The 17410-nt window shown below is 42.9% G+C and overlaps 2 protein-coding genes across 4 annotated transcripts; both read right to left on the bottom strand.

Annotated features, from left to right (window-relative positions):
• Positions 1–1936: 1936 nt before the first annotated feature.
• LOC119215240 (histone H2AX) lies at positions 1937–2572 on the bottom strand. The gene has a single exon (XM_037467233.2). The coding sequence runs from the start codon at positions 2496–2498 to the stop codon at positions 2070–2072; it is 429 nt and encodes a 142-aa protein (XP_037323130.2). The 5' UTR covers positions 2499–2572; the 3' UTR covers positions 1937–2069.
• Positions 2573–3061: 489 nt separating this feature from the next.
• Positions 3062–17151, bottom strand: c2cd2l (c2cd2 like). Of its 3 annotated transcripts, none has more exons than XM_037467321.2 (15): positions 17058–17151; positions 16096–16538; positions 10325–10420; positions 10099–10218; positions 9726–9836; positions 9319–9432; positions 9102–9192; positions 8875–9007; positions 8412–8476; positions 8060–8181; positions 7474–7645; positions 7246–7344; positions 6661–6794; positions 5327–5540; positions 3062–4820 (listed from the first exon to the last, which is right to left on the bottom strand). In XM_037467321.2, the coding sequence occupies exons 2-15, from the start codon at positions 16459–16461 to the stop codon at positions 4576–4578; spliced, it is 2082 nt and encodes a 693-aa protein (XP_037323218.2). In that variant the 5' UTR covers positions 16462–16538; positions 17058–17151; the 3' UTR covers positions 3062–4575. The 3 variants fall into 3 exon arrangements, with proteins under 3 accessions (XP_037323218.2, XP_037323219.2, XP_037323217.2); XM_037467322.2 differs by having other exon boundaries at positions 6661–6755; positions 16847–17124; XM_037467320.2 differs by having other exon boundaries at positions 16847–17122.
• Positions 17152–17410: the final 259 nt, after the last annotated feature.

Genomic DNA, 17410 nt, shown 5'->3' with positions numbered 1-17410 from the left:
CATCTGGCTTTTTTTTATTGTTCCATTTGTCATCCCACCAAGTTGTAATTAACAAAGCATGGTTTAAGTGTCCATGAGAAAGGGGAATTTATCAGACGTGCTTTCTCTCCATCAACAGTTTGTAACTTTAAAAGCATAATATTACAACCACAGTAAAATACAAAAAAACCTGAGTATGAATGTTTTGGCTTTGCTTTGTCAGAAACAGCTGAGAAGAGCTGGTTTATTTAGAGTCTTTGAACGAGCGCCAATCAGGAAATTATAGTAGTCACAGACATTGAAGTTTTTCCTCTCAGGCTGGAATTTTTAGCTCAGCTGCTGGTGTTGTACACGTTGACAAGTCCCAAGTAATTGGTTCTGCTTGTCCTGGGTTCAGTTCAACCTTGTTGCGTCAAACTGTTTTTGCCACTAATAAAACGGTGGAAGCAGACAGAAATATGGGCCGGCTCTTCAACTGTGGAAAGGTTACAAGGGCACATGACAAAGACGAAATTAGAAAAACAAATAATTTGGTAAATATTTTACTATTTCAATGTCACCGGTGACAACTCTAAGTCTTTCGTTCCTACCAGGGACGTTTCCATTATCTGATTATTATAGTGAGGCCGTTCGTGTGTACAATAACTGTTGGAACCTTTTGTGCAGTGAGCTGTCTTCAATTGTTTTTAAATGGAAACACAGTTTACACATACTCCGGACTTTCAAGCATGAAACAATTGACCCCCTGGTGTCAAAGTCGGTGAAGTGCACACTCGCACCATCATGATCACCACAATTGTTCTGACTAGTTGTGTCCGATTAACTGCACAAGTCTTGGATATATTTGTAGTACGATGAGTGAGTTGTGTATGTCTGGCAAAGTGTCAGAAGTCATATCTTTCATATGTACAACCCAGAGTTCGTTGTTGACGTGAAACATTAAGGTTTTTTATAATTAGACTAGATTCGTTACCCTAAATCTCTACAAATGCAAACTCTTCATGTGGTACAGTATGAGATCTAGTTGTCAGTTATGTTAAAAAAATACACTACTCAGTTTGCTTGCTTCATGTAAATAATAAGCAATTTATGACCTAATTCACAATCTAGTGATCCGGATGGTTAAAATGTAGAGTGCATTTTTTTAAATGAATTCACAATGGTATGATTACCTGCTGCTCTACAGCCACACGTACTTGATCAATGTCACCGTGCTTCTCCATTTGATGTAAAGCAGCTGCAGTTGTTTGTTTCTTCGTGTGTAACAAGGAAACACCTGGAGCTCGGTCAGGAAGAGCCGTTACAAAGTAAGCTTTAACCACACTGAAGCACAACATTTACCTGAAGACAACCGATTTAACAATTCCAAAGGGCTTCAAACGAACGTGTCCTACATCTAAAATGAGGTAAAACCTCATACATGTTTGTAGGTACCGGTACTTAAATGTAATGTAGATAAATATGCTGCAATGAATGAGACATTCTTGAAAACAATACCATTGCTAAAACAATTGTTATTTCATCATTATGGTCCTTCAGAAGACTTGTCTGGTGCCCGGTTAGCTTGAGATGATTTCACGCACTATTGGACCGCAGCCTCCATGAGACGGTCGCACAAGCAAGAATCAGATGTATCCTGTGAGAGGGGAGACAGGATATACTCATACTAAGCTACTAAGAAGTTTAAACAATCATGTAGATCAATCTGCATGTTCTGCAGCGTACTTTTAGCAGTACTGGAGATGCGTTTCTGTGCCTCCTGCACGCTTACATTACCCATTTATTCAAAAGTTACACGATCTACGAGCCTCTGGTCTTCCTATTGAAACAGGATGCTTCCTGCAATATGTTGTAGGCGAAGAGGTTAAATTGTTTTACCGGTTTGTGACCAACAAAACTTTCCCAAAGATTAGCATGTAGCTACAGTTAGCCTAGTGGATCAACAAATGGTGAGGAACACGTTTACATAACAAGCGGTTTATTGAATAAAAGTATTGCGAAAATGAATGAAGAGGGGGATCTTTGCTCTTTCAATCACGATTGGGTGGCCCTTAAAAGGGCCTTTGGGTTGATAGTTATTAGCCGGCAAGCTAATACTCTTGCGACTGGGAGGAGGCCTTCTTTCCCGCCTTGCCGGAGGTCGGAGCGGCCTGGCCGGTCTTCTTCGGCAGCAGCACGGCCTGGATGTTGGGCAGGACGCCGCCCTGTGCGATGGTCACACCACCGAGCAGTTTGTTCAGCTCCTCGTCGTTGCGTACCGCCAGCTGAAGGTGACGAGGGATGATGCGGGTCTTCTTGTTGTCTCTCGCGGCGTTTCCAGCCAACTCCAGGATCTCGGCGGTGAGATACTCCAGCACCGCTGCCAGGTATACCGGAGCTCCGGCACCGACGCGCTGGGCGTAATTACCCTTTCTCAAGTGCCTGTGGACGCGGCCCACGGGGAACTGCAGACCGGCGCGGGAGCTGCGAGTCTTGGCCTTAGCGCGGGTCTTTCCTCCGGTCTTTCCTCTTCCAGACATGTTCTGTTATTGTTGAGTGCTTCTTCTTCTGCAAATAGATGAAACCGTATGAACAGTAGAAAAGCTGGTAGCACAACCTACATATAAGCCCCGAGATTGGTCCCTCCCTGAGACGCGATTGGCTGTTGGAGTGAAACAAGTCAAAACTCATTGGCTTTGTTGAAACGACGCCCACAAGGTCTCAACAAAGCCAATTATTCTTCACTATTTCACAGGAAGTCTAAGGCTATTGGTGTATATTTTTTGGTGGGCGGGAATTAAACACCAATCGGTTAACTTCCCTCCTGCTTCAAGTTTTTGGGCGCCTTTCTATCATGCAGTACAAGTAAAGTGAATCTACAAATTAAATCAGAAGCATGGGTTATGTTTATGTGTGATTCTCATAATACATGGTGTATCTCCTGAGTACAGCTGACGTGTGCGAGTAAGGAAATGTAATGTTAGCTCATTATACCTTATACCTTAGCTCAGTTACCTAAGTAACCTACCCAGGCAAAGTGTGTTAGGATAGAACACGTATCCTACCTCCTAAAAAAATAAGAATGCCACAAGTAATCTAGGGATGCTCCAAAAATAATTTATTTGCAAAAAATTAAACATTTCGAATGTGACAACAGAAATTGTACATTTCTTAAATTTTGCACATCTGTGATCTGTTTTAATTGCTATTCTATTACTAAAAATAATCCTGGAAGCATTAGCAAAATCAAATAATTTATTATTTTAAGGTCCCATATTCAACGAATTCTGTTACAGTATTTGAGATTCTGTCAAAAGCACAAATTGACAAAATTGTATGTACATTTTTAGATACTGGTTCTGTTTGCTTTTGGTACAGGTTTCCTCATATCTTAAGTTGCTTGTTGCAGTTTAATTTCCAGCCCTGAGTATGTCAACTCCACTCAGCACCTTTTCGTAAACTTTGACAATAGTTGCTCACAGTGACAGCAGAGTATCTCTGAAACCTTGCCGGAGACTTCAAAGTTACATTTTCACAATTTAAACCACATAGCTGTTGTAATATCATCACTCACGTGAGACCTGCATTTATTCTAAAAGAAATTCCGTATTATATACAATCTATGAGAAACGCATTATGATAATGCTCCTGGATTCAGAATAGGTTTTGCTATATTATGTATGATTATCATTGTCAGCATTTCCTGCAAACGAATTTGGCTGCTACCAATGTGAGGCATTTTGTACAATATAATATAGTCTGGCTGCACAAAAATGATAGTTATTGCAATATTTAAGTCCCAATGAGCAGCAACTGAAGTGTCCATAATGTGTGGACATATGATAAACTTAATTGTTTTCTTATTGACTGAAAAACTCAAAACGTATTGCCTGGCTTGAAGAGCCCATGAGAGATTCTAGCTGGTTGTAGTTTCAAAGGTGAACTGAAATGCATTATGATATTCCACAGAAAGTACCTTTATAAAATAGTACAATATATTAACTTGTTTCCTTCTTATATAAGATACAACATTAAATAACATTCTAAAACCAATACATCAGCAATAATGAATGGACTGCAATATTTAGACTGATTTGTCAGCGTGCTTAACTATGTGTTTATAATGACATTTTCATGAAAAACGAACAGCAATGTCCCTATTTTACTGTGTAATGCAACTACGATGACTTTTTTTTTGCAAGGTAAATTAAATAGCACTTGTTTGATGAGACCAACACAATAATAAGTTACTGTTCTACAACTGAAGAATTTTTCATGTGCCGTTACAAAAACAGCCCCAAGTGTAACCGAGTTTCTTACTGGCATCTGTTGTCGTTTTAACCATCGGTCACAATCAAACACTCCCACTATAGATTGTGTTCAAACAGGGCACAAGACATTTCATTGTGATTATTATCTCTTCCTTGAGCAGCAGCTTCATCTGTTGTTGAAGCAATACATTTCACATTTCAACTTCTTCGATGTGATGGAACATGACTTCTCTCTTGAAGGTGCAATGATCTTTATCCAGAGTAAAAGGTATCCTCTTTTCAAAATGTACTGGTGGAAATCCACCTGCGGTGTTAGGGACCCCCTCCATCGCCCTAACAATGATAATTAGTTATCCAACGAGCTCACTCCTCCGTTGGTGGCTTTGCTTTTTGATTTGCCCGATGAGCGGAAAGAGAAGCGTTTGATGAGACGCCGGGAGAAGCTGCCAGACTTTTTACGGCTGATGTTGGCGGCAGCAGCAAAGTTATTGCCCATGTCGGAGATGTCCTCATGCGACTGGCTGAGGCAGGACTCCTTCTCTCGATGTCTTCTGCGGAACAACAGCTTCGTCCCACTCTGTAGGAAGCCCACTAGAGCAAGCACAGGGAATACGTCACTGTATATAAATACTGTGTTGGGGCGCTGTTGAAAAACACTGACCAATCACTCAGTTACTTCTTTTTTTTGAGAATGACATCACAGATTCTATGAGTCAGCTCTTTCATCTAGTCAATTTTGAAATGGAATTTTCCATTTAAAGCCTCTTTGCTCTGGTTGGATGGATGCTGCAGCATGGCCTCCAGAGGGCAGGAGAGTCTCTCACGTCATATGGCACGAATATCAGAGAATGCATTATGCTCAATTTAAGTTTTCATGTTTCATGCTCCATGCTCCATGTAAGGCTATAAAAGATTTGTGGCATGTGAAATAAAATAAACTGTTCTCGAGGGTCAGAAAATTAAAAATGCATTTGACATGGACAGAAGTTTAACAATTAAAAGACAACAACATTTGAATGGCTAAATATGAATAGACAAACCACAACAGATTACTGACTGATGTTAGTGGAAACCCAACCCCTGGAACCATGTGTCACCTTTATGGTCCTTGAGGCTGCGAGTCTCCAAGCCGCCAGTAGAACCAGTATCCGATTCCACATCGTCCACGGAGGGACGCTCCGACACGTCCGAGGGTGTGGTGTCATCTGGTTCCTGGCGATGCCCCGTCCCGCAGTGGTTTCCCTGCATGGCTGCGTCCATTGCTGCAGCGTAGCCGCTCGATAACGCACAGTCGTCTTCTGAGAGTGGAACCTGCGGAGTCCAAAAATTGATTAATTAAGGTGTTATAAGAATAATGGCAGAGATAACTCTATTTCTCCTTTAATGTGGAACAATGGGGGGCTTTGGATTCAAATTAGAACCAACCCATTTGGCACAGCTTCTTGTTATTATATTTGATATATGGACAGATATAGTGGAGTACTGTTAGCAGGGAATGAAGTTGCTCTCCCACTACGTCTGATGTAATCCCAGCTTCTCTCTGCTTTGGTTTCAAAGGCGGGCCGTCCCGTGCATTTTGGTCTTTCTGCTACGTTTCCCAAAGCTCATGCAGGACTCCCACTCATTCCTAGAGATCATTTATTAAGACTTTTTTTGAACATTGCAGGGATGACCGAGCTGGTATGAGCTGGTAGACCGCACCTCTTTTAAATCAAAAGAGGTGCGGTTCTTCGGCTGAAACTTATATGTGAAACCATTAGTTGCTTGTAAATCATATATATTAAACAATATAATAATAAAAAAAGGCCCACAGTTATGTGTCAGAAGTGCCTAATATTTACATATGAAGGATAATGGAGCTTACCTTTCAGCCACAAAATCGGCATGTGCTGCCATGTATAGTGACTGGAATTTAGCGTTCTTAGCGTTTCCTCATCATAACAGCCTATTCAAAACTATGTTGTCTATAAACAAGTTGCTTGTTATTATGATCCCGATCATAACTTATATATAATAGCCTAGCAGTTCAATTGAAGGAAAATAGAATATTTAAATCATTTCTGATTTTTTCCATCATTTCGACTGTGTTTAACATAAGTGAAAGTTTGGGCAACTGTTCTTCCGGTTCTCCAGGACCTCAGGACCCTGTGCTCAGCTCAGTTACAGCTTACAACGCCATCCTAAACCACTCAGGTAAACACTGGTACTGATGCTGATGTTTGCACTTTTAGCCTCTATAACTTTTAGCAACGCACGCTGGGAGCACCGTTATCTCTTACAACATGTTGATATCTGCTTAAGGCAAAGAATATGATCGAAATTCCGATAATGAGCAACCAGGTATTGTAGACTTTGTCTTTGTAGACTCTTGTACTTGCGGGGAGTTTTGCACCGGTTTTCATTTCCAAGAAGACGTGGGCAGGTAACCGACCTTTGTGACGCCCGAGATGATCAGGGTGCTCCTCTTTGTTGGCGTCTTGCGTGCTGCTTTGGAGGCGGACTCTGTCAGCTGGCGAATGGCTGTCTCTGCAACAGGATCCAGGCCGTTAGAGAGGCGGCTGCTCACTGAGCAACAGAGACAAGTGTGTAAATTAGCAATGAGCTTTACTAGTCAATTGCCATATATGAAAAGGTTCACATCATTGAATACATTTTTGAGGTATAGCAAGTCAATAAAAAAAAAAGGTATCCTGATTCCTGATTCTTTCAGAAATGTATCCCAAAACTCACCATTGCATTGTATCCAATAAGGGAAATCATTTTCAGTATGTAGTTGGATCTGTCAAACATCTGTTGGGTTCATCAAGCTTCTTTGCTCTTATCTTTAGATAAGCAATAGTTTCTGTTTAAACCGGTTGTAAAACCAAATTAGTTATGTTTTTTTCCTACATATAGAGTGGAGGATGTCAACAGAAAACGGCATTCCTCTCATCTTGTGTTACGTCGCAACTCACTGTTCATCCCACCTTCACATTTGTCATGTAAAACGACATCGGGCATACAGTCTGAAACTCACTGCTGAGGTTGGGGCTTGTGCTGCATCTGCCATCTGACAGGATTGTGGCTTTCTTCTCAGTCACCTCCACTTTAGACGGCGAACGCAGAGGAGAATCACCTGAAAGGCATCACAGATATTTTGTGGGTTAGGGTTAGGGTTAGCCCTGTTATTATCATCACAGAACTCTTTCATATCTCCTTGTACACCTAATATGACACAATGTGGTACTTTACGGTGTGCATCTACCTGGGCTGCTGTCCAGTTTCAGTCGAGACTGGACAGTCGTGACAGTGGTGACGATGGTTCCGTCTGGCATGACAGTCCGGTCCACGTCGACCTTCTTGGAGGGGGTGGGTGAGGAACGAAGTGGAAAAGCATTGTGGGCACTGCGGGGCGCCTCGATTTCCACATAATGCAGCTGAAGGATTAAGGACAATCTTCATTTAGTTGATAGTGTGAAGTGAACAACGACCAGTGCATTTAAACTGACATCTTAAAATGGGTCGCAGAAGAGGTACGGGGAAGCAGGGTGTGTACTAATACGAAATGTTAGCCTGCAGAGATGAAGCAGGTGTTTATGTTGTCTTTAAAGAAATATGTAGATGGATGCAAGAAGTGAAAAAAAAAGATCCGAGACAGCAATCATATGCACAACAATGGACTATACATCAGCTGCTACTTCCTCTCCATTTGTGGGGAATCTCTGGTTCATTCCAGCTTGCTGGACGTTCGATTATCACGTGTGATGTAACTGTACACTTCAAAGCATGAGAAGGGCTTTGAAAGAGCTTGCCACCGTTTTCACAACAATGAGACGCATCCTGTTCCTCACCTCTGCGTTGACGGTAGCGATGGGCGCCAGGCCGCGGTCAGGACTTATCGACAGCGTATGTTGTCCAGTGGGCACTTTGCAGCGGAGGTCCAAGGCGATGCAGGCATGGCCGGGCAGGAATCCTATGCACATTCACAACAACAACAATCGTAAGAAAAAGCAATGTAAAAAAAAAGCTGTAATGGGAACACCTCCTTGCGTTGTCTACATCCTAAAGGCCCCGAACCATTACAGTGAACCTGCCAACAGTGCATTTTAGGCATGAAGATTTAGCTGAGGCAGTCTTAACATTCCTGCTGATCAGGTTTCTGAGGCGCAGCCAACTCTCAAGTGCTGTCGAGCAATGCCTTACGTTCCTTTTCGCCATTCCGCTCCAGCAGTCTTACTCTCATCTCTTTGGTCACATGACCCAACTCCCTTCAATACAAAGGAAACGACTGTGTTAGAATACAGGTAAAGCCCCACAATGCAGACAGCGGGTCTCCTTCCTCCAGCACTTTTCTTAAAAACTTCAAATCTTAAATAATGCCTACATAACAGGCAAAGAAAAGTTATGAAATGTTTTAACAAAACAACTGTCTTCCAATTCCAAATCTTTCTAAATCCTTATTGATGAATGTTATGAGACATCACCCACTTCAAATCAGCAAAAAGAACAGAGAAATAAAACAGCCAAAACAGTAATCCCCCATGAGACAAAACCAAGACTGTTCTAGCTGATTTAGAGAATCAATTTTCAGGGCCCTTAATGTCGGCCTGAGTGTAGAACACCATGAGCAACAGACTGCGGATGGAATTCATGGCTGTCATCTTACAGAGTGATTTCTTCGCTCCATTCCAGCGGGACGTTGGGGTTGCTGGGCACAGGCAGGAAGGATGTCGACCGCTCTGTGGAGGGTTGGTCCAGGCTGAGGACACAGCACAGCTCCCCTGATCTAGACCAGTGATCTGCAAGAAGGAAGCCAGACAGTCAGACCTCGGCTCTCTGCAGGAAGCCGGGCGGAAACGATCTGATGATCGGGCCCGAGGACGCATGTCTGACCTTTATTTAAGGTCGCCCTGAGCTGCCGCAGCATTAGTCGTTTCACCAAGACATTCGGGTTTAATCTCACTGATAAATGGTCCATGGCAGCCTGGGAGTGTGAAGAAAAACGGTGCAGAGTAAAGATTCCATCATTCTTTATCCAGTTGTAGATCCTTATCCAGTTGTTATTTTCTCTTATTTCTGCTCAGGTAGCACAAAGTGTGTTTTTTCTCACCGGAGAGCTGGATGCGCATGTCTTGAGGTTCAGGACCATGGCCGGCTGGGTGCTGAACAGAGTATCCTCTATCAGTCCCTTAATCATGTCCACGTCTGCACCCACCTTAGATCCCTGAGATGAAAAAAGAAGCAATGGATGATGATAAACCACGGGGGTTCAACAATATCAACTATGAACAAAACTGGGGCTTTTAAAACATTTTTACGCCTAATATTATCTTATATTGTAATTTCTTACTCTGCTGCTGTTGTTGTTGTTAAATGGTGTGCTTGTTAATCTAAGAACAGCCTCTTGAATTTGTGCAACCTAGATTGCAAAGTGTAAACAGGCTGAGAAACGAGACCTCCGCTGACTACATGAAACGGACATATCATATTAGTGGTATCAGTATCCCATATTCTCACTTGTCTCTGTAGCTTGCATGGAGATGCACTCAGAGCAAAGGATGGCTGCTTGGAAAGAGTCCAGGACATCAGAAGACCCTCGTCCTCCACCTCCTCCAGACACACCACCACCTGACGGAGACAATAGCAGGTTCATCTGCATTCATTTAGACTCAGACTAGATTGGATCTAAGTCAAAGTATAGTAAATATAGTGTATTATTTTTTCATTCATAAAAAATCACCACACTATTTTTTTAATGATGAACAGGTAACATTTGTGAGCAGGAAAAACAAGCAGAAAACATTCCACAGTGGAATAATCACTTCCAACCTGAATATAGTCAGGGGAAAATTGTGTACATTACAAAGATCCGTGTAGTGCGCTTTTGTACCTTAGCCACCATCGGTGTGATAGTGATCTGATAGGTCTCCATGGAAATGGCAGCTGGCGACTGCTGAGTGACTGTCACAGGAAACGTCACTGTGTCCACCCGACAGTTACAGTGCAAAACCTGGAAAGCAACAAGAGGCAGTGAGAGGGAAATACAGAAATTGCAGAAGAAATTGGCTAAACTGGCCAATAAAGTCATTCACAGCGACTCAGATCAGATTACGTACCATACGATTAGCCGATTGGTCAGTGCAGGTCACACTATCTATTGCAGAAGCAGCAGTTAACTGGAGACTGCTGTCAAAGGTGATCTGGATGGAGCTCTTGGAGGGACAGAGGAAGAGAAAGACTGTCCTAAGTATTACATAAGTGAAAGAAGGATGACACTCTGGGTTGACAGAAAAGACTGTGCTGCAGTGATGAAGCCTTTAAAGCTGCTGGTAAGCCGTTATTCACCATGCATCCGCATTTCAATCAGAGTGATTCTATTCACATGTGGTACTGATCAACTCATCCACTTGCTAATCCCAAATTGTTTCCGTTTCCCTGCCGCTGCAACCACACGAGCTTCGCGGGAACATTGGCAGATGAGTCAAAATTACTAATGTGCGATCATTTTCTTGTGCCAATGGTCCAGGGTATGTGACGCTGATCGTTGAGTCTCATCTTAAAAATGTACACAAATAAACAGACTCTTGTTAGGTGCTATATGGCAACAAATATGAGGCTATTGTGTACTATGCACAGTAAAGAACTGTGGTTTGAGTCCAGGATTTTTGCACTCAGATGAACACTGCCTGAAGAAAACTGGCAAAAAAAACCCCCCAGCAACATATGTTTGACTAAAGGGTGGCATGTAGTATGTTCTTGTTACTACAAGCGTCTGTCGTAATGCTTAAGTTGTGGATTACACCCTATTGATCCGGCTGCCTTAGCCCCACAACAGCATCCATTATGAAGACTGCATCAGTCAATGCTTAGTCATGCTTACAGAGAGACAGCTTTTGCTGTTGGACTTGGTAAAACGTGTGTGTGTGTGTGTGTGTGTGTGTGTGTGTGCCAGAGGATCTGTTTCAATAGTGGCTCAAGAGATGCAAGCGAGAGAAAACAAATCCCCTATTGTCAAGACATATGTTTCTCTAGGTCCCCGTCCAATCTCTATCAAACACAGCAGTGGAGGCGGGGCAGAGGTTGGAGGATGATATAACAAAGTTTGTGGTGTGTGTGTGTGTGTGTGTGTGTGTTTCAGCAAGAAGGGCAGTGAGCCAAACGTGGCGCTGCAAGCTTACGTAGGTTCCCTGGACTTACGCTGCAGCCACATGACTACAGCGTACAACCGGCTGTGTTTACTCGGGTCGGCTGCAGCTTCTAAAACTGCTCAGTCACCCAAACGTTGATTACAAGTGCACAACCGATTAATCACAAGATTCTGACTGTGTGTCACTGCGGTCCAAACCCTACGGACATCTCTGCAGTGAGGCAAATTCAATTCAGTACAATGTTGTAAGCACATACTCCTAAATGTCAGTATTTATTTCGGGACACTTACATTCTGCAGACATGAGCCGCTAAATACTGGGACATTTTTAATTGGTTTCCTGCATTTTGCCTCGATTGGTAATCTGACAGTTTAGACAAAAACAGGAAATACAAGGGGAAAGCACGGCTATGACAATAGATTATGAACAAATATCTTAATGAATGTGTATATAAATATTTATATATATACACTCTTTAAGCGCAGTGTTTTGCTTTATTTTGTACACATCCCCACTAGGCAAACACACACTCCAGCCCCTATTTTTGCAAAAAAAAAACAAATGATAATTTATGCTGGAAAAAAGTTTTTTTTATGTAAATAATGGCAAAGACAAACAAACAACTTAATACTTTTTTAAATGACTTCAAGACACACAGCAGCACAGGGTCACTATGTTTCAGAATAACTCGTGGCTGAAAGACAATTGCGTCCGTTCACATCTTTTGTGTAAAAATCACTTTCTGGGCTGGGTCTGTAATCCAAGCATCTTATATTTGGGTGTTCACTAAATTGTTTATTAAGAATACATGTTTGAAGGTGAGAATGGAAGCCATCACCAAGTTAAAGGTATATTTTAGAGCCTGAAATTAATTTTAAATTGTACAACTAATTTGGCGGCATTGAATATCTGTCTGGTTTAGGGGTTTATATTCTTTAACAGACATTTCACTAACATATTTGCAGCCATTGCTTTTTTAGGTTGCCATCTGGTGCTCTGTGGTGTTGTGCATCCTCCTGGCAGAGTCTGCAGAGCTAATTGTGTCATGTAAAGGGCAATGCCAGCAGCACAACCTCTGATTTGTCCTTGTGAGATACCGCTGTCCGACTGAGTGTGTGTGTGTGTGTGTGTGTGTGTGTGTGTGTGTGTGTGAGCGTGTGCATGTGGAAAGTATTTCTGGAAAGAGAGCGTTCCTGAGGACATCCACGTTGTCACTTCAAGTTTGTCAGAGTCACCCCCTTGGGTTCAACTGGCTAAACGCCTCAATAAAGCATGTGGGTCAACCAGAAATGCCCCCCGGCTTTTGTTGACCCACATCTTCCTTTCCTGCTTTATTTTCAATACCATGTCTACAAGAGGGTACACAGTATTCGGTGTCTAAATAGCCATTTATTGTCTAACAATTGATGTTTTACCATTGGAAGAAGTCGATGCACTTAGCCTATAGAGACGACGCACTGGTTTGATGACTTTTTTTTACCTATGCTAACAGCTCGGCTTGGGAGAAGCAACGTTAGCATTCTAACATCTAACAACTGTTTCTCTAACTCCAGTATAAATAAATCTTCAAATGTTTTTTGCTTAAAATACAGTGTAGTAAAAGTATAGTGATTAAACAAGACTTCTATTGTAAGCATTTAAATAGCTTTACATTAGAATTGTATCATGAATAAAATAATATTAGAATAATGCGCCTCTCTCTCCTTTAAATGCTTAGTCAAAGGACCCACCTTGTAGTTCAATGCTTGCCACTGATAAATTGTCAAAGAAAAGACAACGTTGTGCTGTTAAAATCGAACTTTCTGGTGAATTGGAACTCAATCAGGGCCTGTAATCGACTGATGTTAGTTTCCTTTGCCAAGTCAATGGAAATGAGCGTTGAGTGGTTAACGCTCCCTGTCGTTATGATGAAATGTACTTGAAAATCCTCACACAGCATTAATCATCTACCGGCAACTGACAGTCAGAGAGGGAAGTAGTGAAGTGTGGCCTCAAGATAATCACCACGCTCTTTATATTTCAAGGGAGCTCCCTTGTCCGCAGATACACTCGTATGCTCCCTTCTGTATGGCTTGGTGTCATCTGACCGCTGCAGATACCCACGCAGTTTACGATTCTGTTATGATCTGCTGGTCTGAAGAGTCCAACCAGTTCAGTCCTTCACGAGATACTCGGGCTTCAGACATCTGAACAGCTTCGTACCAATTCTGCATGCCAAGGCAAGATTATATCCAGATGCTTCCACGGTAATACTTCAGCCGTGAAAGAAGCCACGTAGTGGGGTTACTATCCAAAAAGAGCAGGAGATGTTTTCTTATGTTTCTGAACATTCAGGTGTCTGTAATAACTGTTCAAACCAATGAGTGTTCAATGCAAGCCTATTAACCTTTGAACTCATACAACTAAATCAGAATTATACTCAATCAATACAAGTTTATCTAGTGAGCTGTCAGGAATACATGGACACATTAACGTTTTTGTTGGTTATACTCCTGTCAATATAGTTGTGGGGGGATTCTAGACTAGACGACGTCTTTGTCGTGAGGAGGTGAAACACCAGAAGTTTAACTCCTCGTGTCATATCGGGGACGGGGTCTTCGCTCACGAGGCCACGCCGGCTCTGGGTATCTATCCAACGAGACGCGGCTGTGGTTTGTTTTTTCAATATCAGATTCAAGGTTTTATCCACACCCTCCCAATGTATTTGCATATGGCCCAGACACATTGAGGATAGCAGATTGCTGTGCGCGCAGACACAATGACGAGCAGATATTTCATCGTGACGAGTGGAAGCTATCGGGACGCTTTGGCTCACACTCTGGTGTCACAAACCAAACACCACATGGACAGACAGACACAGGGTGCCTGCCTCTGCCTCCTTCCTCCCCCCCCCCCCCCCCCCCCCGCACTGACGCATTTGCTCAGTCTGGAGAACTATCTTACAGCAAACATGATGTACTTCGTCACCGCCGGGTAGAAAGCCTCGTGTCTACTTGGAACATTTCAAAAGCCTGAAGGTCCTACAGTCATTATAGATTAATCCCATGGAGGAGCATGAAGGTCCTTACGTACAAAAATACCCGTAGCAACCGTCTTTTTTGAAAACACATCCCCTTGAAATGCCATTACTAGGCCTTTCTGGCCTAGTGTTTAGTATATCCCAAACAGAGTAGCTGTTCTATGAGCAACTAGCAACTAAGTTGTGTATTTTCTCAGCTGGAAGACTCATTAGTCTAACTCGCATTTAACACAAGTTCATCGAAGGTTTACTCCTGTGATGTGGAGTTTCTTGGTAACTGAGAGCAAAGAAGGTCACAATGGATCAACTAATTAGGCCGTTGTAAGATAACTCTGTTGGCACGCTCCAATTTATCTTCACGTTTCAAAGGGAAGCAGTTATCGGGTTAAAGGCAGAGTTGAACACTTTTACTCCCAGAGGGTGAGACGGGACAATCAATGTTACTCTTATATGTTGAATGTGAAGCTCGATCCAACAGGCGATTAGCTTCTCTTAGTTTAGCATTAAGACTGGAAAGGGGGGGGGCAGCTTGCCTGGTTACCAACAAATTAGATTTAGTTGAAATCATAATCATGTTTTTCACTATATTTCTAATTTGTAAATAGCCAAATAGCAAATGTACCTCAAATCAGATGTGCAATTATTTTTGTTTTAGTGATTTAGTTTGGAATGATAACACACAATGATTACGTCACGATACACCACTAATGAATGTTGATGAATTAGATTATGGCCCAAACATAATAACTAGTATTCTGATGGAAGGAACAATGTCATAGTACGTTATTTACTCATGTCTGTTGTGTGTTTGTCAGCGGAGTGAAAAAAAAGATAGATTTGAGCAGGTTGAGAGATGATAACAAACAGGGAGCATCTTGCTTAACAAGCAGTGGCCTATTATTTGCATGCTTAGGCGGGAGAGAGTATATTGTTACCAAACCAATATACAAAACTTGCACCATCACTGAACGAGTATTTCTCCAAAGTGTTCCCTTGAACATCTGAGGGAGGCCTATATGAATCTGAATTGAGTGCTGTTTGCTGACGATTGATCTGACCCCTTTTTAACTCCCTGCCAACTCATCTTCCAAACACACAGAATCCCTGAGTGGGGTGAGTTGAGGATCTATCTCTTCTCTCCGTGCTCACAGCAAGCGTCCGACTGTGTGTCAGACTTTGATTCACGCGGATCAAAGAACCATTTGGAAGGAGAAAGACCTTTAGAAACTTGCTATAGCCTCTAACCACACTGAATCCAGAATGTCTATGTGAATCAGTTATCTATTATATAGTTATCATATAATTTAATCAATTAAGATTAGGAGTTGCAGGCAACCGTACTAAGGATGTAGACTCTTCATCCATTTCCCCCGACCGACTATCGGACTATTTTTATGAAGCGTGGGTGTTCCCTCCATGGCTCCGCTGACTGGTCTCTCCTCTCAGCTCCTATGTGCATTGATTCAGAGCTGTTACGCAATGCTCGCCCCCCCATCCTCTCACAGATTAGACACTCCGACACCTCCGCTTGCCTGCCTACACACACTTCCAGCACACGTGGGCACACCACCTGCATAGGCCTGGCTTAACTTTGTACGCCTGCGCCTGATGGAGTGACCTTAGGCATGCTCCTTTACACATCATGTTTATCCAGCCCTCATTTGGAACATCATTTCTGCTTCACCTCCACCTCTTCACACGTTAGAAATGATCAACTTACCCCATGCCTGCAGGCTTGCTCATTCAGAGCTTTGACCCAGGTCCTCTGCCAGTGCTCCCTGAAGGACTTAAAGGAGAACAGAGAGGTCAACAAGCCTTTGACCCCGGCCTCGGGCATGGGTCCTCCATCCCGGCCCGAGCGGAGCTTCAGCAAGAATCCCCACACACCTCCAGCCGGGCTTTGGCGGTGCTGTGTGAGGGGGAGCTGCTGCCGGGGTGGATCTCTCTTGTCTCGCCCTGCCGTCTTCTTGGATCTCCACAGGCGCAGTACGGTCAGCAAGTACTGGAGCAGCCATCCCAGCACAATGAGCAAAGAGGTTAGAAAGAGCCCCACGGAGCACAGCCAGCACAACTCCTGCAGCTCCATCAGCGTCTCCTGGAACCTCTCATGTCACCAGGTGCGGACGGAAATATCAGGACTGTCACTCAAAGCCGATCAGCTGCCTGTGAGTGGCATCAGAAGATTCAAAGGGTTTTAGCAAATTGGAACTGAGGAATAATCCAAAATACACAAAGGATGCGCCGAGATGTGGGCTTTGATCTTTAAAGGAGCTTTTTTTTTTTTTTTTTAAATCACGTTAAAAAAAGGATCACGTGTGTATCTATGGAGCAGAAGCCCATGCACTAAACCTGCGTTAAGGTTACGTGCGTTAGATTAAATGCATCGTGCATTATTAGCGACGCAGCTCCGTTCAGCGGACAGAACTCGGCGAACACGTCGTGGCTCCAGAACAACCCGCCGTTTAACTTACACAGTCCGATCGGGAATCGAAAGCAATAAATCGGTGATGTGAAGCTGGTTTCAAAGCGATATGCATCCAAGAACAACCGTGTTTGTCCCATCTCCGAATCATCCGCAGTGTTTGGACTGTTGTCTCTCTGCGGCCATTTATCGAAATCACTATTTGTTCATCACAGATACCAGTGGGTTTCAATTATCCGCCGGCGGTCGTACCCTCATACCTCTGTCATCTCTCTTCCAAGATGATTTGAACAAGAGCAGCAGCGGTCCGCAGGTGGCACTGCAGGAGAGGAACACAGTGGCATAAGGGAAGTGAAAGGCGAACCTTTCAAAGTAAAACCAGACAAAAATTTTGCACCCACAAAAATAAGGCCATTTGGCTATAGTGTTGGGACCCCAGAAAAGTAATCCCACCATCCCCAGATATGTGCAGTGGAATACACATTAACATGAGCGATCATTTAATTGGTATGCTACCTTACACTTACAACCAGTCCAGCTTTAATATTGAAGCTGGTTGCAAGTATATAATCATATATACTGTATATAACATAACTATATATATATAGTTATG

This window comes from Pungitius pungitius, chromosome 16 (assembly GCF_949316345.1).
Source record: "Pungitius pungitius chromosome 16, fPunPun2.1, whole genome shotgun sequence".
In the NCBI taxonomy this organism is placed as follows: Eukaryota; Metazoa; Chordata; class Actinopteri; order Perciformes; family Gasterosteidae; genus Pungitius; species Pungitius pungitius.
The sequence above is the reverse complement of the archived record's forward strand: the minus strand, read 5'-3'. Positions and strand labels throughout refer to the sequence as shown.